The following is a 26,885-nucleotide window of genomic DNA, read 5'->3' on the forward strand; positions in this document are numbered from 1 at the left end:
ACGTAGTGGGTCCAGTCTACAGTACACACTTACATACATGACGTAGTGGGTCAGTCTACAGTACACACTTACATACATGACGTAAGTGGGTCAGTCTACAGTACACACTTACATACGCTGACGTAGTGGGTCAGTCTACAGTACGCACTTACATACATGACGTAGTGGGTCAGTCTACAGGTACTTACATACATGACGTAGTGGGTCAGTCTACAGTACACGATTACATACATGACGTAGTGGGTCAGTCTTCAGTACACACTTACATACATGACGTGGTGGGTCAGTCTACAGTAAAAACTTACATACAAGACGTAGTGGGTCAGTCTACAGTACACACTACATACATGACTTAGTGGGTCAGTCTACAGTACACACTTACATACATGACGTAGTGGGTCAGTCTACAGTATATACTTACATACATGACGTAGTGGGTCAGTCTACAGTACACTTACATACATGACGTAGTTAGTGGGTCAGTCTACGGTACACACTTACATACATGACGTAGTGGGTCAGTCTACAGTACACGCACTTACATACATGACGTAGTGGGTCAGTCTACAGTACACACTTACATACATGACGTAGTGGGTCAGTCTACAGTACACACTTACATACATGACGTAGTGGGTCAGTCTACAGTACACACTTACATACATGACGTAGTGGGTCAGTCTACAGTACACACTTACATACATGACGTAGTGGGTCAGTCTACAGTACACACTTACATACATGACGTAGTGGGTCAGTCTACAGTACACACTTACATACATGACGTAGTGGGTCAGTCTACAGTACACACTTACATACATGACGTAGTGGGTCAGTCTACAGTACACACTTACATACATGACGTAGTGGGTCAGTCTACAGTACACACTTCCATACATGATGTAGTGGGTCATCTACAGTACATCACTTACATACACTGACATACATGACGTAGTGAGTCAGTCTACAGTACACACTTACATACATGACGTAGTGGGTCAGTCTACAGTACACACTTCCATACATGATGTAGTGGGTCATCTACAGTAAATACTTACATACATGATGTAGTGGGTCAGTCTACAGTAAATACTTACAAACATGCCGCAGTAGGTCAGTCTACAGTACATACTTCCATACATGATGTAGTGGGTCAGTCTACAGTACACACTTCCATACATGATATAGTGGGTCAGTCTACAGTACACACTTCCATACATGATGTAGTGAGTCAGTCTACAGTACACACTTCCATACATGATGTAGTGGGTCATCTACAGTAAATACTTACATACATGCCGCAGTAGGTCAGTCTACAGTACATACTTCCATACATGATGTAGTGAGTCAGTCTACAGTACACACTTCCATACATGATGTAGTGGGTCATCTACAGTAAATACTTACAAACATGCCGCAGTAGGTCAGTCTACAGTACATACTAACAGACATGACGTAGTGGGTCAGTCTACAGTACATACTTACATACATGACGTAGTGGGTCAGTCTACAGTACACACTTACATACATGACGTAGCGGGTCAGTCTACATTACATACTACGCCTCCATATTTCAGATACAACTTTGTGTCAGGTGGTGTTTCAATATAATGACAGGAAGCGACGGCAACGCTCCCATTCTACAACGATGACTTTAAACGGCGCACTCAGCACTATTCCAGCTATAAGGGGGCGGACTGTAAAATAATGGAGTCTTGGACAGACAGACAATACAGTAATAAACAACATGCGCATCGATCTACGCTGTTTGGAATACGATGACATGTGAAGACCAGACCAGCGATACTGTCGGTCCCCTATTACGACATGCATGGGTTGCTGAAAACTATGTGATATGTACGCTGTGTAACGCGCTACCAGAGCCGTGCGAAAGCAAGACACGATTGAGTGGAATTGTCGTAGCTTGAACGGTGTGCACATTGTTTTGTGAAAACATATCACATGTCAAAGAATACAGCCACTTCATGCTTTGGTGATTACCCTAAGGTCGACGGGAAACACGTCTGCGTCGATTTCGCCATTTCGTATTGCCTGTTCTCCTGTGTGTACGCATGACCGACAAGAAGACATGGATTATATAGTATTTCCCTAGGACCGACAAATAGAGTGTAAGAAATGAAAATACTGGAAAGGGAAAGAACAGTTCCTGATTTATAAATTATAATACAAGGAACCCCAAAACTCTCTTCACTGAACTAAAACTGTGCTCAGGGCCGGATGCAGCTTTTTTGAGAAAATGGGGTGGGGGTGGGGAGAGGGATTTTCATCCGTTTCCACAACCCCCTCCCTCTAGATTCATCTGGTGCTAATATGGACTTGTGAGGACTTTCATGGCTGCATTTGTTTCAGGGTCGATATGACATACTAACTGTATATCTAGCCGGTGAAGCTTGTGTGACCCAACTCGAGCATCTTTGCTTGCTTTCAGCCCAAAGTCTAACTGCCCTACCTCCCTCCCCTCCCCTACCCCATCTACCCCCACCACACGCACGCACGAACGAACGAAGGAACGAACGAGACCAACATTTGTTCTAATTACAGCATTACTGAAAAGGGTGACCAAAGGTATGTAGTGTGAACCAAAATATATATAAATATTATTGTATATGTTACTACAGCAACGTAACGTAAATACAATAAATACAGGCAAAGCTTTGGCCGGCATTCCGACCTACCACCATGAGTGACAGGGCATGGCTGTAGCTAAGGGTGCATTTTGAAATGTGAATAAACACTTCCGTTCAGTAAGTTCAGTCTGCCGACAAAGCGCCCGTTCTCTAACATCTAACCTCCGTCAGCCAGCACCACACCACAGCAGCTGTTCTCCTATAGCTCCGTCACTTGTAATGTGTCTCACAGTGACTGGACTTTATTAGTTTGCCTTCGGGCCGGCACTGCCTGTAATGTAACCATTACAAGGACTGTTTCTTTTGACTGACCTGGTACAGGGTGTGCTATACTTGCAACTACAGATGCTACTGAGCTGTGTGGGACGTACTGATTATGGTGGGATTAACACGTTTTGGATTTGGAGACAAATGCAGATTTACTAGAAGATGTATTGGTATTACAGAAACGTTATGCTATTTGACTACTATAACTACTATGAGCTATCTATCAATGACGTTGTGGAAATTAAGTTTTAATATATGTGGGCAGTGAGGCTGGACCATGTTTCACGAGGTGAGGACAGCGGCAGAACTCTGGTCAGACACCCTGGAAGAGAGGGACATGATGTTCTGAGTTAGGCAGGGGCCAGTGTGCTTCTATATGCCTGGTATTTTCCACTTGTAAGGTTGTAGGAAATTTTACTGATAATGTCAACAACACTTACAGCAGATGTTATTAGCGTTTGAATCTCCACATGTCCTATTTGCTTCAGTGAGAATTAAATGAATTTAAAAGATTAATATGCCAAGTGCGGCGACCATTCTCTGTATACTTCACTCCTAAATGTGTTAATAACTAATTAGTGATTTGAGCGGAGTAGATTGGTGTACCCAGGAGTGATTGGTTATGATTGCACCAAAAGGAAGCGTGGAAGCCAGATGGACAAGAGAGGAGATGAAATATACTTGATTTTATGGTTTCAAGAAGTTTCCCTAATATTGCAGTCTACTCAGTTGATTTGACTCATGTTAGCGGCCGGCCGGTAGATGTTTAAATGCCGCGTAAGCCCATTACAGCCCAAAACTCCTAACCCTAACCCTAACCCTAAGCCTGGCACCGAATCACAAACCTAAACTTAATTCTAACCCTAACGTCATCTCTAACCCTAACCATAACCATGACCCCAGAAATTCCAACCCTAATCCTCAGCCTCAACATAACCCCTAACCTCAATGTCAACCTCACCCATAACCTAAACTCAAACCTCAACCTAATACTAGCTCAAACCTCAACCTAAAACCCAACCCCTAAACTCAAACCTCAGCCTAACCCTAACTGAGACTTGAACCTGAACCTATCCCATAACACTCACTCACCCCTAGCCTCACCCTCAACCTCACCCTCACCCTCACCCCTCACCCTCAGCCTCAGCCTCAACCTCAACCTCAACAAGGGGTAAAGCGACCAAACATAAGTTAGTTCTGGACACCCGCTTGCGCGTCCCCATGGATACAACTATATTCCTAACAAGTGTTTTACCAGGGCCACAGTGATAGTATGAGATGCCTTTGTTATGTGGTGGGATTCGACGGGGTATTTGTGTGGTACTTAGGACAGTCTAAGTAGTGGTGCCATCATTCCCATGTATGCTGGCATCTACATGTAAGTAGTTCAGTAACACGGACATTGTAACCCTGTGCAATGTGATGACAAGCCAAGTCATTGTGCACCAACACCTAGCTTCTCTATGCCACACTTCTAGGAATGCACCAGGTTTGTGACGACGAATAATAAACTTCACCTCGGAAGCATGCCCGTATGAAGCCATGCTTACTTTTAGCCTAAATCTCCTTTGAGGTATGAACCAAGACTCGGTCTGGTTGGACCAGGCCATATCAACACTCTCAACTCTCTTAAGCTTTTATGACATTCAAATTTGAGCCGTCTGCCAGAGCTATCATTTCAGGCCTGTGTTTGTGGAACCAGCTGTGCACATTTGTTGTTATTTATTTCAGTTATGCTGTTCCATGGCCACTTGTGCTTCATCGTGTCCGGTCCAGAGACCCTGTACAACCCCAATATGTAAAATCAACACCATATGTAAAAACTAACGCAATATGTAAAAACTTAACGCAAAACGTAAAATATAACGCTATATGTAAAATATTAACGCAATATGTAAAAGATGTCTTTAACGCAAAAAGTAAAACACCTAACGCAAAATGTAAAAATAATTTTTAACTTAATATGTAAAAAATTAACGCAATATGTAAAATCCAGTTTTAGGTTTGAATATTAGGGGTAGCACCCGAAATCCATTTTAGTTACAAATTTTACAAAAACTAAGATATCGCAATGTTTCTTACAAAATAAACTTCATATTACATTTTTATGCAAAATTTTACCTCGTTCAGTATACATGTAAGCAGAGTCGATAAACATATAATTTCCTTGTATATAGAGATAGTTTAATCGATCTTATAGTCTATTTTCGAAAGTTTTAAAGGGATAACTATATTCTTCAACTTGTTTTCATAAAATTTATTTTTGATTATATTCATTATGTCTTATTCCAGAAGGATGGACCTTTCCTTGAAACTGTCCATTCCGTTGTTGATAATGTGTGAATACCGAATTTGGGTTTTAGAGAAAACCACTTATTGATCCTTCTTAATTTGGTTTGAAATAACATGCCTGTTGTAGTGATGTTTCCAATTTTAATTCATTGTGCTTTATCGTGTCCGGTCCAGAGACCCCTGCCGTATACACACGCAATCGACCAAGTCCATCCAATACTTGATCCTGATCCAGCTGCGGAGCCTCCCCTCTGTCTGTCTGTCTGTCTGTCTGTCCGAACGAAGCTGACTACATCCATTATGACTGCTGTTGGTATTTACGCGTTCCTCGCTTCAAGCTATCGTGGGTTAACATGCTGGAAGACTAAGGCACTAAATGCGATGAAGATCCACGTGTACAATCTCTTTTGCAAAGTTTGGCCTTTAACATTTGCTTTAAATACACATTACTGGGATCACGGATCTTCACGGATCGGGTATTCATGCTTCACTGCAACATGGTATCTCAGTGGGCTAGCACTATAAAACCAGCTTCAGTCTGGGCTAGTACAAGCAGCCGCACATACACATACACACGCATGTACGTCGTCATATGAGCGAAATATTCTCAAGTACGACGTTAAACCCAATTTCACCTCACCTCACAGGGAGGCCCTTATTGTGCTTGTTAATGGCCATGTCAGTTTTCCTCAACACCAGTTTAAAGTACGGAGCAAAGGTGTTCACGTGCACAATGCATTTTCATGTTACACATGTTATGTATAGGATTACACGTTTTCCGTAAAGGTCAGATTCTAGTACTTTTGACCAACTTTCTAAATGGCAATGGCTATTCATAGTTTTCGGCCGCAGTAGCCATGCCAATTTACACTTGTCAGAGGGTTACACAAAGTCCGTGGTTTAGACTACCAGTTGTCAGACTTTGTGTGAGCGGGTTAGATGGCTGCCTTTGTGTGTTGGTCATTAGGTACCTCACTACCCAATCCCGGGCGAATTTGGATGTTAAGGACTTTCTTTAGTAAAGCTAATGCCGGGCATCTAAGCGAGTGATTATTGAGTGAGTGAGATTTTAGCAACTTTTCAGCAATATCACGCGGGGGACACTAGGAAAGGGCTTCACACATTGTACCTATATGAGGAATCATCCCCGGGTCTTCAGAGTAAGGACCGAACGCTTTAACCCCTAGGTTACCCCACCGCCCCCTTGTGTGGGAAGAAGATGGTTGGGGAAATGGTCATATTGAGTACCTTTTATACCTGTTTGTTTGCACATAACGATGAACGATACACACACATTAGACACGCTGTGTTTCATTCACCAGATATACGCCCCAATACCCCACATGTTGTCACGTGTCTCTACACATGAACAGCGCGGATGTGTAGTCAGGCAGTTACACTCTAAACATGCACCGGATAGATTACACTTCAAGTATGTTAGTCACGTGTCATCTGCCGGAAGTGACCTTTGTACCACAGGAGAAGGAAATTATTGTCCAGGTAGGTGTGTTGTAACTGTCTCTCATCTCGCAAGCCAGTACACGGTTATCTGTCTGGTCAAACATTTGCTAGTATATGTCACGATGCCACGTTGTTATTGCTTGTGGTACAAATACAATATTTGTACAGTTTACATCCTGGTTATTTGTGATACGTAACAACATGATATTTCTACTTTCGTTTTACAATAGTTGCGGACTCACGCCATGACACAGTGTTTTGTGTTTTGCTCTGTAAAGATGTCTAAAGCACGGAAAAGATCGATTATTGTAGAATAGTTATTGTGGTCGCGGTGAAAATGCTGCCCTGCAATGGTATATTCTGCAGTTAAAAGAATATGTGTGGATCTGTTTATTAACCACCTCGACCATGTGTGCCCGGGCGATAACGTTGATATGCCTCGCGGCGCCCAGTATTTCGGGGACATAGAGGTCGGCTTGTAAAATGATACTCAGGGTGAGATTTCTGTTTTAAATTTCTGCCTGGCCTCTCACTGAACAACACAAATGAACTGGCGTAAGTTCGGTCATAATAGCCACACGTGCATGCGCGTGCGTGTTGCAATGTATTACTTTTGTTGTTGTTCATTGGGGGCGGGGTGTCTCTGTGTGTGTGTGTGGTTTCGTTTTGTTTTTGTGTTTTTGTTGTTTTTTTCGGTAAGGGATGGGGAGTTGTTTGTTTGAATGGGCTTTGTTGTTTTAGGATTATGTTTATTTGGTTGGTTGGTTGTTATTGTTGTTGTTTTGGCTGGGGTTGTTGCTTAACGTTGCCCTCAGTGATATTCCAGCTTTATGGCGCGGGTCTGTCAATAAACTGAGTCTGGACCAGACAATCCAGTGTACAACATCATGACTGTCTATTTGGATCGGATGATATGTGTCAGAGAGCCTGACCAGCCGATCCCGTTAGTCGCCTCGTGCAGCAAACGTGGGTTGCTGAAAATCAATTCTAACCCGAATCTTTATGAGTTGTTGCTATCTATAAGTGCAATGCGTCTCTAGACATTTTTATTATATTTTATGAACATAAATATAAAACCATTTTCATGCAAAATCTGTTAATGCCAGAGACTAGATGTTAGTCTAATCAGAGTCTAACTCAACAACACATTGTGGTGAGGACACGGTGACATATCTTATTTAAAATAGTTGGACAAACGTACAATGCAATGTTGGGACAGATAAAATGGTTAAACTGTCTGGCAAAACATCAGGTATAAGCTTTTACAAAATGTAAGGTAGGAGTTAAGGTACTCCTTAAATTTGTCGATCAGGCCTTGCATGTCACCATAACCTCCTTTGATAAAACTGATATTTTACGGCTGCGTCTCCGCGAAATCTATCTGTAGACGAGTACGTGAAATAATGATTGGTGTAACTACAGATTACAAACCAGTGTTTAGGATTGTGTGAAACAAAAGAAATTGTGCAAATGAACACGACAGATATTGGCAGGGTCCGAAAATTTCTAGTTTCTGACAGAAAGGAGGATTTTAAAAGCTTTCTACTGTGGACAAAAATGTCTTGGGTCCCAATAAGCGATTTGACGTTCGGTGTAAATTAAACATTGAGATGCTTGTTAACTATTCTTTGGGTGACAACTTTATGTTGGTTTGCAAACTACCCATGTCACCATAAAGGGAAATAGGTACACCTACAGAATATCGGATACCTACCAGCCATACTGTTTAGTGTCACGTCACCCTAACGCTAAACATTACCCTAAACCTTACCCTCACCCTAACCAAAAGTAAACTCGCGTGCTTTCAAAGTTGGCGGAAGGTATCCGGTATTCTGTAATCTTACTGTCTTTCAGAATGGACATCTTCCCAAAGTGCTCTGTCTGTCATCAGCAGTTTGTCCTCAAAGGCCCCGCCCCCTACCTACTGCCCTGTCTACACGCTGTGTGTGAGACGTGTGTGACATCTGCAGCTGCTGGTGTGATATCATGCTCTACTTGTCAGACGGAGGTCAACCTCACAGACACAAGCCTCCAGAAGGATGCAGTGAGACAGAAGGAAATATTCCATCTGACAGCCAAACATCGCCCCACAGAGCTTCTCTGTACACATGAAGATGACGGCAACCAGGCTGTGTGTTGGTGTCGGGAGTGTGAAGAGCACCTCTGTGAATACTGCCAGAATATGCACAGCAGCTTGAAACTTACCAGAAAACATGTACTTCAAAACCTCAGCGACTTTAAACCAGCTGTCTCAAACATTCCAACCCCTTGCAGTATCCACAGCCCTGACTCTCTTTATCTTTTTTGATCGGAGATGCAGCATTTTGATTTGTGGAAGATGCAGATTTGAAGATCACGCAGATCATGAAGTTGAGAAGTTAGATGTGGTAGCTAAAAGTATCCTCAAACAGCTGGACCAACGCAAAACTGAGCTGGCAACCTTACAAGCTCGCCAACAATCCCACATTCAGAATATCAGACGAGGGACCGAAATCAGAGATGCAACGCACAACACGTTGAAAGAAAATATTGGCCATACTTTTAGAACTCTGCGATCACAACTTGACCAACGAGAGAAGGAACTTCTGACTGATCTTGAAGGTCAGACGAAGGCGACCAAGACAAGTCTCCGTACTCAGCTAAACACATGTGAAGAAGCTTCGAAGAAATGCTCTGAGGTTTTAGACTACGTCACTAAAGGTTCTCTCACGTATGCCTCACAATCAGACCTCCTTGAGTTGGAGAGTTCTGTAAGGGAGGCAACTCGGGCTTTCCTTGACACTGTTGAGACTCAAACACAGGACATACCCGCAGCTGTCTTTAACACCAACGGCTTGTCAAAGCTGAAATCAAACATATCACGATTTGGGGCTGTCGTGACCAAGGACATGGAAAAAGAATATGCAAGAGGAATTTATATGAGATATGATTTCACGTTCTTTTTTATTGCGTGTAGAAATGGAACAGCGTTCTACAGTGTTATGTTGTGTTTGGGACTACACGTTCTCAGTAAATTACAGATTCTATGACTGTTTTGGGTCTAGAATCCGTAATTTACTAAGAAGCGTCCTTCAAACTGACATTGTCTATTTATAGCTGTCGGCTATGTGGGCGGTGTCAATTCACATTTGTCAGAGGGATACACAAAGTACATGATGTAGTCTACCAGTTGTCAGACTTCCATTTCTATGGAAACTGCGTTGGCTGAGTAGGTTAGATCGCTGTCTTTATGTGATCAAGTGCCTGACTCTGAGAGTGTGGGTTCAAATCACGGCTGGACTCAACCTAACAAAAAGTACTAGAATTTGTACTTTACGGAGAAAGTGTAATCCCAAATATAACATGTGACACATCATTCTCAGCAACTCGAGTTTTTTGCTCGAAAGACAACTAATATTATACTTAAAGCACCGGTAGTTATTGACACAATGCCATTGTCTAGTCAGCCGAGTTGTATTAGATACTTAAAAAACACGCACTTTATAAACAGTAACTCTTGCTCATAATATGTTGGAATTTTACAGTCGAGATTTCATATGGATGTCCCATTATCGCTGATCGGACGTAAAGCACCAATTATTCATTCATTCTTAAGGGTGTATTTACATCATGGTGTTGTTTCAGACAAGGAAACTCAAACTGAACATGACTTCATAGCTGAGATGGAAATCAAATATAAGAACGTGAGTTTGGTAATTAAAATAATATAATGCACCAAAACCGCTAAAGAAGAGCGTATGGGATAGTATGTATAACTACAAAGTATTAAATGTACGAGAACCAATTAAAATGTAAGACAACAATCTAAAACATTTTGAATCCGTTTTCAGAAGTATATGTCCATAATTACCTATCTAATGTCCACAGCACATCGCTCGCCGCGTATAGCTGTAATATTGCTGATGCGGGGTTAAGGAATAATTATTCATTCATTCATTCAGCACATCGGAAAACAGAAGAGGATCATTGACTGAAACAAAAGCCAAATCGAAATACACGCAAGCTATATAAGAATTAACAATCTGAGACTGATATGCTTTTAAACATTCACTTTATTAGAAAGAGGTACAAGGTAACTTCAGTTATTTTGGGTCACGCTGGAGACCCGGGTTCGATTCCCCACATGGGAACAATGTGTGAAGCCCATTTCTGGTGTCCCCGTCGTGATATTGCTGGAATATTGATAAAAATGTGTAAAGATAAACTCACTGACATACTCATTCAGTTATTTTGGAGGTATTCGTTGACAACGAAGAGGGCACAATTTATTGATAACACTTTTATAGTGACTACACATCGTAGGCCGTTATAAGGTTGTCAGACCATTGTAAAGCAATTCAGAAACATCCCTGTGCCAGTAGATAAAATATACGCCATATTCGGTACATTGTATGTTCTTTTCGAGTTAAGTTTAAAATATTTAGATATTTGTACATACCTATCGCCTACCTCCCCATATGTCCCGACATACATACTAACAGACAATTAAGTCTGATTATGGGTTATCTTTTCAGAGCATCGATGACAACGAGAACATCGAGAAGAGAGCCTCAGAAACCACACATTCCCTGCTTGGTAAACTCCAGTCACCTTTGTTCCTTTACTTTCTTCGTTCAGATAACTGAGTCCAGGTTTTAACACTAAAATGTTGGCGTGTGTTGGGTTATTATTGACATTCACTACAAGATATGAAAATGTTGTTTTATCAAAGTGATGGCAATGTTGATGTTGCAGGGCTGCTCAATGAATGCGATATTCACCGGCTGAAACCAGACGCCTTGGACAAGTCGATGGTGCTGAAGTGTACGTTCATAATCTACCCATTTACCATCTATGCTTACGCTACAGCCTCCGAACCTATTGTCACATCATGGAGGTGATTTGGGGGACTTGGCTACATTAGCCACCCAGTGTATTCTGTAGTAGAATGTTTTGGAACAACTGTTTGGCTAATGATCGACGTACAAAGTGTTTGTTTGTTTGTTGGTTAACGGCGCAATCGGCAATATTCCAGCTCTATGGCGGCGGTCTGCAAATACTCGAGTCTGTACCAGACAATCCAGAGATGGACAGCATGATCATCCATCTACGCAATTGTGATACGATGATATGTGGCAACCAAGCGAGCCTGACCACCCGATTCCGTTAGTTTTCTCTTACGACAAGCATAGTTTGCTGAACACAAATTCTGATCCCGAAGTCAATGCTGACAATATTTGGGATACAGCAACATCATCCTAGAGAGAATTTGTCTTCTGAATCGGTGACACCTGATTAGTGTTTGCTGGACTGGTCACTTATTGTACCTTCTGTCAGAATGTTACACTCAGTAGATACGATCTTTATGTGACAGGGCGTGAAATGATATACATATGACATTTTCGCTTTGTCTGCTTCCTGTGGCCATGTGGACGAGCCATCCGACTTCCAATCAAAGGTCCATGGTTTGAATCCCATCACGGGATACGGTAGTTTTATGGCCTGTACATAACAATCAGTGATCAAAACTGACCTTCACGTTGTTGTGTATTTTATAATTTTGTTCTTAAGATTATCTTTTTTTCTCGTTTGTATGTTGTTTAACGTTGCATTCAGCAATATTCCAGATATGTGACGGCGGTTTGAAATTATTCAGACAACCCAGTGATTGACAACATGAGCATCTAATCCACGGTTATGTGTTGTAGGTATACATCTGAAGTATGACACAGATAAAATTAACCTTGACCTCACTCCACATCAACACAGCAGGAGACTTGATCAACAGCGAGTCTTACACCAGGTCTGCAGGGGAAGGGAGACGGACGATCTACAGGGGCACATGCAGCACTATCCCTCCCCTTGATTGATTGTCCCCAGTACTGGGAGACGGAGACCAGGGTCAGACTGTACCAAACACTCACACGGGGCAATCTCATGCTGGAGGTTGGTGTCTGTGCTGAGGGAGAGATGGACATGACGTCCTGTGTAGCCGGTCGTCCCCATGCCTACAGTTTGACCGTCGTCCACTGTACTACTACTCACGAAGGGATATGTAGGAAAATCAGGAAGGAGGATAAGGTTGTGTTACATCTACCTGACACCATTCCCAACGCAGCAAGGGCATTACACACACTACACTACGGTGTTGTCTATGATGATGCCAGGAAGAAGATTGTCTTCATTGATGTTAAGGAAAACAAGGTGATGTCAACGTTAGACAATGTAGACCCAATCAGCCACTGTGGCCGGTATTCGGGGTGTATAACCCATCTGTCCTCACTGTCAGGATGAGACTTGTGGTGGGAAGAGACATCAACATGACAGAGGAGAAGAAAGCCATGATTGTCAAGGCGCTGTCGTGATGTGGCATACTAAAGGCGGGCATGGTGGTGAGTATGATCACACCCAGATACGTATGTATCAACATGACGGAGCAAAAGAAAGCTCCAGTTATAAGACACTGTCATGATGCCATGTTATGACACCCGGCGGCCATGACGTGAGTAGGAACACACGGAGATATGTACAAAGCGATATCAACATGACTGAGGAGAAGAAAGCTCTAGTTATATGACACTGTCATGATGCCATGTTATGACACCGGCGGCCATGGTGGTGAGTAGGAACACACGGAGATATGTACCAACGATATCAACATGACGGGGAGAAGAAAGCTCTAGTTATAAGACACTGTCATGGGGCCATGTTATGACACCGGCGGCCACTGTCGTAGGAGTAGGAACACACGGAGATATGTACCAACGATATCAACATGACGGGGAGAAGAAAGCTCTAGTTATAAGACACTGTCATGATGCCATGTTATGACACCGGCGGCCATGGTGGTGAGTAGGAACACACGGAGATGTGTACAAACGATATCAACATGGACGGGGAGAAGAAAGCTCTCGTTATAAGACACTGTCATGATGCCATGTTATGACACCGGGCAAAGCGATATCAACATGGTGGTGAGTAGGAACACACAGAGATATGTACCAAGCGATATCAACATGGCGGGGAGAAGAAAGCTCTAGTTATAAGACACTGTCATGATGCCATGTTATGACACGGGCGGAGCGGCCGCGATATCAACATGGCGGGCGAGTAGGAACACACGGAGATATGTACAAACGATATCAACATGACGGGGAGAGAGAAAGCTCTAGTTATAAGACATGGTCATGATGCCATGTTATGACACCGTCATGATGCCGTTATGGTGGTGAGTAGGAATACAGGGAGATATGTACCAACGATATCAACATGACGGGGAGAAGAAGGTTCTAGTTATAAGACTCTGTCATGATGCCATGTTATGACACGGGCGTGACTATGGTGGTGAGTAGGAACACACAGAGATATGTACCAACGATATCAACATGACGGAGGAGAAGAAAGCTCTAGTTATAAGACACTGTCATGATGCCATGTTATGACACGGCGGCCATGGTGGTGAGTAGGAACACTGCGGAGATATGTACAAAGCGATATCAACATGGCGGGGAGAAAAGAAAGCTCTAGTTATAAGACACTGTCATGATGCCTCTAGTTATAAGACACTGTTATGACACCGTTATTATGACCACTGGTCGTGAGTAGGAACACACGGAGATGTGTACAAACGATATCAACATGACGGGGAGAAGAAAGCTCTAGTTATAAGACACTGTCATGATGCCATGTTATGACACCGGGCGTACCATGGTGGTGAGTAGGAACACACGGAGATATGTACAAACGATATCAACATGACATGGCGGGGAGAAGAAAGCTCTAGTTATAAGACACTGTCATGATGCCATGTTATGACACCGGCCGCCATGGTGGTGAAGATCAACACAAAGCGTTGTTGACGACAGCGTCATAAACATGGCAGAGAAGAATGTTGTGGTTATTTTATGATGATGGTACTTCAGACAGACAGAGAGACACTAGTCTATATCCTATCTAAGCAAGATGCTCCTCCTGATTACTACTAATCTCCTCATGTGTTGCTGTCAGAACTTGAAATGTTTGCATTATAATAGCTTTCTACAAATTGTTAGCGTAGAGGACACTGAGTCCAGCCATACTGTACACATTGTTAGCGTTAAGAGGGACACTGAGTCCAGCCATACTGTACACATTGTTAGCGTAGGGGACACTGAGTCCAGCCACACTGAACACACTGTTAACTTAGAGGACACAGGGATGTCCAGCCATACTGTACACATTGTTAACATAGAGGACACTGAGTCCAGCCATACTGTACACATTGTTAGCGTAGAGGACACAGGGATGTCTAGCCATACTGTTCACATTGTTAACGTAAAAGGACACTGAGTCCAGCCATACTGTACACATTGTTAACGTGGGGACACTGAGTCCAGCCACACTGGGGACACTGAGTCTAGCCATACTGTACACATTGTTAGCGAGGACACTGAGTCCAGCCATACTGTACACATTGTTAGCGTAGAGGACACAGGGATGTTTAGCCATACTGTACACATTGTTAGCGTAAAGGACACTGAGTCCAGCCATACTGTACACATTGTTAGCGTAGAGGACCGCGAGTCCAGCCACACTGTACACATTGTTACCGTAGAGGGACACTGAGTCTAGCCATACTGTACACATTGTTAGCGAGGGGACACTGAGTCCAGCCATACTGTACACATTGTTAAGCGTAGAGGACCACGGAGTCCAGCCATACTGTACACATTGTTAGCGTAGGGGACACTGAGTCCAGCCACACTGTACACATTGTTACCGTGGGGACACTGAGTCTAGCCATACTGTACACATTGTTAACGTAGAGGGACACTGAGTCCAGCCACACTGTACACATTGTTAGCGTAGAGGGACACTGAGTCCAGCCATACTGTACACATTGTTAGCGTAGAGGACACTGAGTCCAGCCATACTGTACACATTGTTAGCGTGGGGACACTGGAGTCCAGCCATACTGTACACATTGTTAGCGTAAGAGGACACGGAGTCCAGCCATACTGTACACATTGTTAACATAGAGGACACTGAGTCCAGCCATACTGTACACATTGTTAACGTAGAGGACACGGAGTCCAGCCATACTGTACACATTGTTAACGTAGAGGACACCGAGTCCAGCCATACTGTACACATTGTTAGCGTAGAGGACACAGGGATGTCTAGCCATACTGTACACATTGTTAGCGTAAAGGACACTGAGTCCAGCCATACTGTACACATTGTTAGCGTGAGGACACTGAGTCCAGCCACACTGTACACATTGTTACCGTGAGGACACTGAGACTAGCCATACTGTACACATTGTTAATGTAGAGGACACTGAGTCCAACCATACTGTACACATTGTTAGCGTAAGAGGACACTGAGTCCAGCCATACTGTACACATTGTTAGCGTAGAGGACACTGGAGTCCAGCCATACTGTACACATTGTTAGCGTAGAGGGACACTGGAGTCCAGCCACACTGTACACATTGTTAGCGTGAGGACACTGAGTCCAGCCATACTGTACACATTGTTAGCGTAGAGGGACGGAGTCCAGCCATACTGTACACATTGTTAGCGTGAGGACACGAGGTCCAGCCATACTGTACACATTGTTAGCGTAGAGGGACACTGAGTCCAGCCACACCGTACTCATTGTTAGCATTAGGGGACACTGAGTCCAGCCATACTGTACACATTGTTAGCGTAGGGGACGCGAGTCCAGCCATACTGTACACATTGTTAGCGTAGGCGACACTAGAGTCCAGCCATACTGTACACATTGTTAGCGTAGAGGACACGAGTCCAGCCATACTGTACACATTGTTAGCGTAGAGGACACTGAGTCCAGCCATACTGTACACATTATGTATATCTTGATGTAGGTGGGTATAAACGGCTTTTAAAACAACAAGTTATGAGCGTGAAATTTGTTAGTGACACAGTCAGTCCAGCCATACTGTACACATTATGTGGTAGCCTGATGTCGTGGGCATAAACACGGCTTTACAACATCAAATTATGAATATGAAATTTGTTAGTGACATTGATTATATCAGAGCGTTTATGATTTGAAGAAATGTACAATGTAAGACCAAGACTTGTAAAATAAACTAGTGCACTATTAAGCTTCTATTATGCTTGTACACATATATAGCGTCTCTGTATTTTGTAGGGAAATGAAAATAACATGAGAAGAGCAAAAGAAATTATACTCATGGAAACTAATAAGGGAACACATGAAAGTATAAGTGTTCCTTTATTTACTTCCAGAATTTCACCCACAGTGCAATACATACCTTGTGAAGGAACCTGGAAAGAATAAAGGAACATTTGAACTTTCAGGTGTTCCCTTATTTGTTTCCATGAGTATATATACAATTAGTTAATAACAGTGGCTTGCATATGAAGTGTCGATGTAAAGTTGGCTTTGGGTATAATCTAACACAGCAGGGCGTCTTAGTGTGTATTTATTACTTATCCACATCTACTTTTCAGCAGCAATCTCACACTACCAGCTCGTCTTGATTGTAGGGAATGTATTGAAGAGGGCAGCATGTACTGATGGGCTAACATGTATTGAGGCGCCAACATGTTTTTAGAGGCTAACAACATATATCAACATGTTTTTAGAGGCTAACATATATTGTGGCTGCAACATGTGTTTTGAGGGACCAACGTGTATTGAGTTTCCAACATGTTTTGAGAGGCTAACATATATTGTGGAGGCACCAACATGTGTTGATGCACCAACATGTATTGAGTCTCAATATGTGTTGAGGCTAACATATATTGAGGCTCCAACATGTATTGAGGCTCCGACATGTGTTTTGAGGGGCTAACGTGTATTGAGGCTCCAACCCACATGTGTTTGAGTCTCCAATATGTATTGAGGAGGCCAATTGAGGTGTATTGAGTCTCCCACATGTGTTGAGGGGCCAAGGTGTATTGAGGCTCCAACATGTGTTGAGGAGCCAACGTGTTTTGAGGCTCCAACATGTATTGAAAAGCCAGCGTGTATTGAGGCTCCAACATGTGTTGAGGGACCAGCGTGTATTGAGGCTCCAACATGTATTGAGGGGCCAAGCGTGTATTGAGGGGCCAAGGTGTATTGAGAGGCCAAGGTGTATTGACTCTCCAACATCTGTTGAGGAGCCAGCGTGTGTTGAGTCTCCAACATGTATTGAGGGGCCAGCGTGTATTGAGTCTCTCAACATGTGTTGAGGATAGCAGCGTGTTTTGAGGCTCCAACATGTATTGAGAAGCCAACATGTATTGAGGCTCCAACATGTATTGAAAAGCCAAGCGTGTATTGAGGCTCCAACATGTGTTGAGGGACCAACGTGTATTGAGGCTCCAACATGTATTGAGGGGCCAGCGTGTATTGAAGCGCCAACATGTGTTGAGGGGCCAAGGTGTATTGAGTCTCCAACATGTGTTGAGGGGCCAAAGGTGTATTGAGTCTCCAAGCGTGTATTGAGGCTCCAACATGTGTTGAGGGGCCAACGTGTGTTTAGGGGCCAACATGTCTTGAGGAGGCCGTGTATTGAGACTCCAACATGTTTTGAAAGGCCAGCGTGTATTGAGGCTCCGACATGTGTTGAGGGGCTAGCGTGTATTGAGGCTCCAACATGTATTGAGGCTCCCACATGTGTGATTTGAAAGGCCAACGTGTATTGAGGAGGCCAAAGGTGTATTGAGACTCCAACATGTGTTGAGGGGCCAACATGTATTGAGGGACCAACATGTGTTGAGGGGCCAACATGTATTGAGGGAAGAGGGGATATGTATCGAGGCTCCAGCATGTTTTGGAGTCAATATGTATGGAGGCTCCAGGGACGATGGAGAAAAGTACTGTACATATACCCATGATCAATCAGTTTTTTTCTCATCAATGAATCATTCATAAAAGCGGTGTGTAATTTCATACTTTACAGAAAAATGGTGGTTTAAGTATTTGGATATCGACTTTCTAACCAGAGTGTTCTGTCATCTCTGGTATATGTACTGTGGTGGTCATGGGGCGGATCGAATTTTGAAAGGAGGGGGATCAGGGGTCCATAAAAACATCTTCAATGTGATCTTCAGTAATTTTAAAAGGGGGTGGGGGTTTAGGCTCCCCCACCCCTCTGGATCGCCGATGGTGATAGTATATAATACCATACTATCAGATTTGCCCTGTAAGATTTACAATATTGTTATTCTGAGTAAACGTTTCAAAAGTTCAAATATTTATTTTCTCAAAGACAGAAATATATTAAACTTGATCACAAATGATTTATTTCAGTATATATATTTTAAACATCAAATGTACAATATATATGAGTCTTTCACTCATCCTAGTTGAACTGCAAAAATAATACTTTTATGCATTCACAGGATCAAATTACACATATAGCTCAATGATGACCAAGGCAAGTTCCTGAAAGCGGCGGGTGGTGGGGAAGCCTAGAGGTTAAATTGTTTTCTCTTCACACCAAAGTGAGTGAGTGAGTCTAGTTTTACGCCGCTTTTAGCAATATTCCAGCTATATCATGGCGGGGGACACCAGAAATGGGCTTTACATATTGTACCCATGTGGGGATTGAACCGGGGTCTTCGTGCGAGACGAACGCTTTAACCACTATGCTACCCCACCGTCCCTCACACCAAAGAACCAAGTTCCATTTCCTACATGCATACAATGGACGAAGCCTATTTCTGGTGTCCTACATGCCCGGGATATTGCTGGAATATTACGATTATTGCAACAGTTGGGAATTCACTTGGCCTGAAACAGTGTGTTGTGGTGGCCTTGTAGATATTACCTGGGTGACATGCTGTCATGTCATGAGTGAGGATGTGGAGTGTGTGTGTTTCAGTAAGCTGTACAGTGTGGTCTCTCCCCAGTGCCATCATCATGTCCACCACACGAGGCCCTTCCTGAAACAAACAACCACAAATATCATCTCTGTTTCAGAGTCATTTGATATTTAACACCACAGTGGCATTGTTTCAGCATACATGCATTACATCACGTACATTAAAGTACAAATTACAAGCGCTGCATGCGCATGCAGCCCCCACACACATAAAATTGGTCTTCAGCAACCCATGCTTGTCTTAAGAGGCGACTAGCGGGATCTGCGTGGTCAGGGAATCTGGTGGTCAGGGGATCTGGTGGTCAGGCTTCGCTGACTTGGTTCACATGTCATCATATCCCAAATGAGCACATCAATGCTAATGCTGTTGATCACTGGATTGTCTGGTCCAGACTCGATTATTTACAGACCGCCGCCTTATAGGTGACATACATATAAATACATATACATACGTACATTCGTAAATACATACATAGGTACCAATATGCGTACATATTTACGCCCACCCACCCACGCACGCACATTCATACCTATGCTCCTTCATACATGTATACACACACACACACACACACACACACTTACATACATGCACATGCACACATTCATACCTATGTTTGTATGTACATGTATATGTGCATACATATAAATTACTGTACTTTACTTTTCTGTACTTTACAAAGATTGTGCAATCCGTAAATATAACACATGTTACATTTGACCACTTTCTAAATGGCATTGTGTATTTCATAGCTTTTCGATTAAGTGGCAGTCGTGCCAATCAACACTTATCAGAGGGGTACACAAAGGCCATGAGTCTAGACTACCAGTTGTCCGACTTCCATTTTTGTGTAAGTCTAGGCGTCTGACTTTGTGTGCTGGCGATTAAGTGCCTGACTCTGAGGGTACTAGAATCTGTACTTTACAAAGAAAGCGTAATCCCAAATATAACATATGTTACATACATATAATTGTATACACACCCATAACCACTCCAACTCCCACTCAATCTATCGGGGAACCAAAGCTAGGTTGGCGATCATTGTAACTTTCGCCACCTTGTCTTGAATCGAACCAGGGTCTTCAGGTGACGAGTAGGCGCTTTACCCATTAGGCCACCCACGCCTCATATCAAAGTAAAACAACTAATGATTGTGATAAAAAAAACAGACATTCATCCAATCTCTTCTCAAATGTAATTACCTTCAAACCACTGAGTGCCTGCCTCAGACTATGCATGACGGGTTTAGCAGAATGACCTTCACCTTGCGCCAGCTCCTGCAGCTCCTTCTGGAGCTGATCAGCATCAAAGCCATGAATCACAGACAGCCTGCGACAGCAACTCTCCAACAAGTGTGCAACATCGATGGACGCACTCTTCAAATCCTGAACAGTCTCCCTCTGTGGAGCACTCCAAAGAAATCTCCAGTCTGATTTCAGAAGATCCTTCGGTTTGATAATCCTGCCCTGAAACACGTATCAGGGAACTCAACCATATACCAGATTATTACTCTTTCAAAGTACAGTCAAACACCGCTATATCAAAGTTGACGGAACCAAATAAATACTTCGTGTTGTCCACAGTATTATGCAGTACTGGGGGTTCAGTTTTGCACTGGCATGTGGACAAGATGGCCACCTCTACATCAAATCTATGTACAGTACAACCAGAAATTATTGAGAATTATTAAAATCTAAATATTTTAGATATTTAAATACTTACCTTACCTCATGGTAATTTGCATATTACCTTTGCTCATCCGATACAAAGATTGGAAACGTTATCGATAAGTATCCTTGTTGAATGATATCATGAAACTGGTGACGTGTCGATCTCGTCCGGCAAGTGGAAGCACGCCCCCAATCCTGTCATGTGACAACGAGAACATGTCACTTTATCCGAATCCTGGAGTCCAGAGGGGGGAGGAGATGATCCATCGTAGGGAGGGCGTAAGATGCCATGAGGTAAGGTAACTATTTAAATATCTAAAATATTTAGATTTTAATAAATTTTTAACTTACCTTACCTCATGGTAATGTGCATGTTGATCCGACAGAAAGGCAGGAGGGTCGGACACCGGCGAGGACCAGCCAAAACTATCAGACCAAAACAGCACAACCGGGGACGTGGAAACTGTCTTGTTGTTGAACTGGAATCGTTGAAACAAGAACAGTAAACCACCGGTAGAACCCCTGATAAGGAAAACACAACACGAGAGAACGTGGGTTAACCTTAAAACTATCACTTAGATGATTAAACAAAAGAATAAGCACCTAGTGAGAAGAGGGCCGCGTCAGTTGCTGAGGACTGAAGCCCCTGCCAAAGGATTATGAAGCCCCTGTACATCCTGGACTGCCCGATCCCAGAGATAATGGCTGGCGAAGACTGTGTTAGACCTCCAAAAGCAACCTTCCATAATAGTGGGGACCGAGCAGTTTCTGTGCAGAGACATGGTAGACGCTAAGGCCCGGATCTCGTGGGCGGGTTGTTGGCGATTGGGTGAGGCAAACCAGCGGAGTCGTAAGCTGCGAGGATAGTCGAGCAAAGTCACAAAGCGATGGTATTTCTGCTGACCTCACCCTTGGACGCAGAAGAAAACGGAATAAAAAGGCGTTTCCTGGTACGTCTCCTGACTGCTGACTGCTTGATGTACTCTTTAAGAGCCCTGACGGGATTCAACGCAACTTCATCGGACTCGTCACTGCCCACTATAGAAGACAAAGAAGGGATGACAAACATACGATTGTTGAGCAGGCAACTGGTTCTTGGCAATGAAGTCCCAGAGAAGACCCAAATGGACGGAACCGTGACGAGTCTGTTCAAACCTAATCCTGGTGACATCTGTGGCGTGAAGCTCACTAACTCTGGCTGCAGTAGCAAGGGCCCAAAGAAAAGCTGTTTTCCTTGACAAGTCCTCGAAGGAGGCCACAGAGAAAGGCTCATAAGGACGTCCACGAAGGTGTTGTAAAACCACATTAAGATCCCAAGCTGGAGGGCGGAACTTCGACTTGTGATCCTCTAACTTAAATGCTTTCAGCATGGCCAGTAATTCTGGGATCTTGGAGACCTTCCTATCAGACTTGATGGCCAGCACTGAATTAAGGGCTGCCAAATAAGTAGAAATCGTACCACCCTTCAGATGACGAGTGTTGCGTAGGTAGAGGAGGAATTCCCGCAATAAATTGAGGAGACGCTTTAACCGGATTCTTAGAGCGATCAGCGCAAAACTTCTCAAATGCAGACCATTTGCCATCATACAAGCTGCGGGTGGACACTATGAGTACAGGGGATGATTGTAGCCACACCAGCTGAATAACCCTTGGATTTCAGAGCTTTCTGAAGATGACCCAAGCGCATAGATGAAATCTGTCCGGATCTGGGTGCAACAGGCGGCTGTGAGGATGCCGTAGAAGGTGCAGCCACTGTGGTAGCGGTTGAGGATCTCTTTCGGCGAGTCGACGTAGTTCGGGGAACCAGGTTCTCGCCGGCTACCAAGGCGCGACCAAAAGCAGAGTCATCTGCTTGATACTCCTTGAGCTTTGCTACGACCTTGGGAAGAAGAACTGGAGGAGGAAACGCGTAGGCATCTAGACCCTCCCATGAGAGGGACAGGGCGTCCACTGCCCAAGCGACAAGATCCAGAAGAGGAGACACGTAGACCGGAAGTTGATGGTTGTGCTTCGCTGCAAAGAGGTCCACTAACGGTCTGTGATGGAGGTGACAAACCAGATCGAATGCTTCCGGATGAAGCATCCACTCTGTTGGGGATGGCTTGTCTGGTCGGGACAGAGTGTCTGCCAAGACGTTCGTGCAATCTGGAATGTGACGAGCTCTGATATGGATGTTGTTGTCATCCAGAGGGCTATACAAACGAAACGTCTGATTCAAGAGAAGACCCAAGCTGGTTGTTCCCTGGTTGCGGATCAACCAGACCACTGTCGAGTTGTCCGATGCCACCAAGAGCTTGGAACCCCGTAGCGAATGAATCCAGTGCTGAATGGTTAAGATGACAGCCTGAATCTCTAGGTTGTTGCTGTGCCAACCTGCCTGTGCGGTTGACCACAGCCCTGCCGCTGTCTGAGAGTCCAGGGGAGCGCCCCAACCCTGCAGAGAGGCGTCCACAAACAGTTCCCGGTCGTGTGTGAATTCGGTCAAAGAGACACCGCCGCAGACGTTCGACTCGATTGTCCACCACTGAAGAAAGGGATGAAGATGAAGGGGCAGTGGAAACCGCAACCTGAGGTCGTTAAGAGGATGAAAGGCGAGAGGAACCATTGAAGCGGTTTGAGCATTAATCTCCCTCTTGTGGTAAGATCCTGAGCTGACGTCAGACCTAGTAGGGACTGCCATTCCCTGAGTGTAAGCGGGTGTGACAAACCCCGCCGAGCAAGACTGAGGATTCTTTGCCATCTGTCCGGTGGAACACGCAGAAGGTCTTGATCTGTGAGGAACAAACCCCCTATGAAAATCAACTGTTGGAACGGCTCTAGGTGGGACTTCTCGAGGCTGACAATCCGACTGAGTTGGTGGAAAAGCTTGAGTGTAAAGTCCCTCTGTCTGCGTAGTAGCCAGCACTCCTGTAGTAGCCAGAACTCTATCCCCCTAAGATGAAGATACCGGGAAATTGGTGCTGTAATTCGAGTGAAAAGCCACGGGGCCATAGAGATGCCAAACGGCAGGACCTTCCACTGGTTATGGTGACCGTCGAAAATGGACCTCAGGAACTTCCGGTGAGGTTCGGAAATAGGAACATGTAGGTAGGCGTTTTGAAGATCGAGACTGACCAACCAATCCTTGGGGACAGTTTGGTTCATAGCTGGATCATAGATACGATCCGAAAATGTGGCGGCTTCGGAAGGTAAAGTTTGTTGAACACCGCCTCATTGTGTATCATCCTCATCTTCTGAGAATTCTTTTTGGGTACTAAGAAGATGGGAGAGTAAAACCCTGGGGAGTTGCTGGGCTCTAGTACTTGTTCTATGGCTTTCTTGTCATACAACGCCTGAATGTTGGTCAACAGGTGCTGGACGATGGAATATTCGTGAGACCGGGGGCGAGGTGGTCAAAGGCTGCGACATGGCTATTGGCAACTTGTAGCCTGTCTTGAGAAGATTGGTGACAAAGGGGTCTCCTAGGATTGTTGGGCCAGAAGACCCCGAGTCTCCTGCATACAGGTATATCGCGGATATGGACGGCTGGGGGCGGGAGGTCCCAACGTGACCGCCCAAAACATCAGCGGTGCTTGTACTTGGGTTTGCCGGTCTTGTTGGTTACCGGCGGGACGACGTTGGAAGTTGTTGGGACGGTACCTGCCACGCCCTCTAAAGGCTCCATGAACCGACGTCCTCCTGGATTGGTAAAGGTTGGTGGTCCTGGTAGTTGGCGCTGACAATGTGGCGAAGTGACGAAACATCGGAGCACAATCTCAGTTTGGGTCAAGGAAAAGACATCCGGGATCTTATCCGCAAATAAGGTGGGAGCCGCAAACAGGGCACGCATCAGTCTTTTCTTGAATTCCTCCTGCCAGGTACAGGGAGCGAGTAACCCAGTCCTCCTAGTCACAGTAGTGGTAGCTAAGGCCGAATGAAGGTGATCCACCACATCAGACAGAACTCTAGCCTGCCATCTAAACATAGTGGTAAGATGATCTAAGCGGGAAGGGTTATCCTCAGAGAGATCTTGAGACATGGCCTCCATGGCCGAAGCAAGCACAGAGAGGGGCTTCAAGGTTTGACAGAGTTCCGTATCAATCACTTGGCATCTGGGACCTTGTATTGAGCTTGACAAGCATCCGACAATCGATGGCCGCTTCATCTTGTGTAGCGCAAAAATCCAGAAAGTCAAAAGAATGCACCTTGTAATCGTGACAGCGATGTTTAGCAGGCTTGATGGAAGGATTGAGAGAGGAGAACGCCGAGGCGAGGAGCGCCAAACGTCCCGTACAGGAGAGCGCCTGGGAGAACGGGAGAGCCGAGGGGAACACCGAGGCGAACGTCTAGGTGAAGAACGTCGAGAGTCTCACTCCATTGTGCGCTTGGGAGAACGCCGAGCATCTCGTTCCAGTAAACCAACCAAGTGCTCCGTAAGCCGGGAAACTTGAAGAATAGACAGAGTGCCTGGATTCACAGCATTGTCGATCTGGGCCTGTGTGAGGAGGCTCGCTTTAGAGCGTTCCGGAAATGAGGACTGGCGGGGAATCCGCTGAAGGCGTAGAGACGTTCCCAAGCTGAGCCGTAGGCGTTGAAGGAACCTGAGCAGTCTCAGAGGCGTCGTTAGAAGACATAAGTAAAACGTTTGCATTGAGTAAAACGCTTGCGTTGAGTAAAACGCCTGCGTTGAGTAAAACATTTGTTCCCGAGCAGCTAAGAACGCTTTAAAGTCGGTGGAAGGTATGTGCCTGCAAAATGAGCACCGAGAGGTCCAAGTACACGCTGAGTCGACCAGACAATCTGGGCAAGCAGGATGGTGGTCTTTAGCCGACTTCTGAGACTTGCACTGACTGCAGTAAACCCGTGGCATGAACTAACCACAGCAAATTGCAACAACAGTAAAACAATTACTGTTGAACACATGTTAAGTAAACATTAACATTATAACAAAGAAAATATAGCATAACAAACAGTTATGATAAAGCAAATATAAGCCTACATGGGAAGGGAAAGCCCACGTGCAAAACCACATAACTTTGGTATACACACGCTTACCCAAATAAGAAAGAAACGCCGACAACTTAATGCGACAGTGAAGCGAAAAACGGCGGGAAAAGCAGAATACGAAACTAAACGACAGAGAGCACACACAGGTAGCTCTGCATGTATGTACCACACCTAGCGACAGCCGCCATTACTGGCAAGCATGTGAAAAACCTCTACGAAGAAAAACACACAAAGAAAGAGAACAAGATACATACAATGGTCAAGCAAGGACAAAAACCAAAGAGGTACCGAAGCAAAGCTGGATAAACAACGTGAGGCAAAACAAAGCAAAACAACACACCGCGAAGACTGTACAGTGAGAAAAAAAACAGCCAACGGTGAGTAGCTTTTCGTTATATCATGGTAGAAGGATACAATACGAAAACCTTATTGTAGCAAACACAAAGAAACAGTAAGAAAAGAAATATCATATACACGTCCAACTCGCTGTGCGATAAAGGATAAAGTGACGTGTTCTTGTTGTCACATGACGGGATTGAGGGGCGTGCTTCCGCTCGCCGGACGAGATCGACACGTCACCAGTTTCATGATAGCATTCAACAAGGATACTTATCGATCACGTTTCCAATCTTTGTATCGGATGAGCAAAGGTAATATGCACATTACCATGATGTAAGGTAAGTTAAAAAATTTAAAGATTGTAACTCCAGATTCAAAGACAGGTGAACAGTTAGTATTTT

General features: G+C 44.3%; 2 protein-coding genes and 1 long non-coding RNA gene across 3 annotated transcripts in view; 2 read left to right on the top strand and 1 right to left on the bottom strand.

Annotated features, from left to right (window-relative positions):
- The first annotated feature begins 6,583 nt into the window (after window positions 1-6,583).
- On the top strand, window positions 6,584-8,700 carry LOC124258125. Its single transcript, XR_006893503.1, has 2 exons — window positions 6,584-6,707; window positions 8,523-8,700. It is a non-coding gene; the product is annotated as an uncharacterized LOC124258125 (long non-coding RNA).
- Window positions 8,701-8,881: 181 nt separating this feature from the next.
- On the top strand, window positions 8,882-13,337 carry LOC124258116. The gene is made up of 5 exons (XM_046692186.1): window positions 8,882-9,578; window positions 10,293-10,351; window positions 11,183-11,243; window positions 11,403-11,471; window positions 12,356-13,337. Exons 1-5 carry the CDS (start codon window positions 8,882-8,884, stop codon window positions 12,511-12,513), a joined length of 1,044 nt encoding a protein of 347 aa, XP_046548142.1. The 3' UTR covers window positions 12,514-13,337.
- A 5,927-nt stretch (window positions 13,338-19,264) lies between these two features.
- LOC124258123 (probable glutamate--tRNA ligase, mitochondrial) overlaps window positions 19,265-26,885 on the bottom strand; it is a 30,217-nt gene continuing 22,596 nt past the window's right edge. Inside the window, 3 exon segments of the mRNA XM_046692192.1 lie at window positions 19,265-19,552; window positions 20,692-20,955; window positions 21,516-21,638. Coding sequence (XP_046548148.1) covers window positions 19,325-19,552; window positions 20,692-20,955; window positions 21,516-21,638 — 615 coding nt within the window. The 3' untranslated portion in view covers window positions 19,265-19,324.

The sequence above is a fragment of the Haliotis rubra genome, unplaced genomic scaffold (genome assembly GCF_003918875.1).
Source record: "Haliotis rubra isolate DU_JTF1 unplaced genomic scaffold, ASM391887v1 Scf683, whole genome shotgun sequence".
Lineage (NCBI taxonomy): Eukaryota > Metazoa > Mollusca > Gastropoda > Lepetellida > Haliotidae > Haliotis > Haliotis rubra.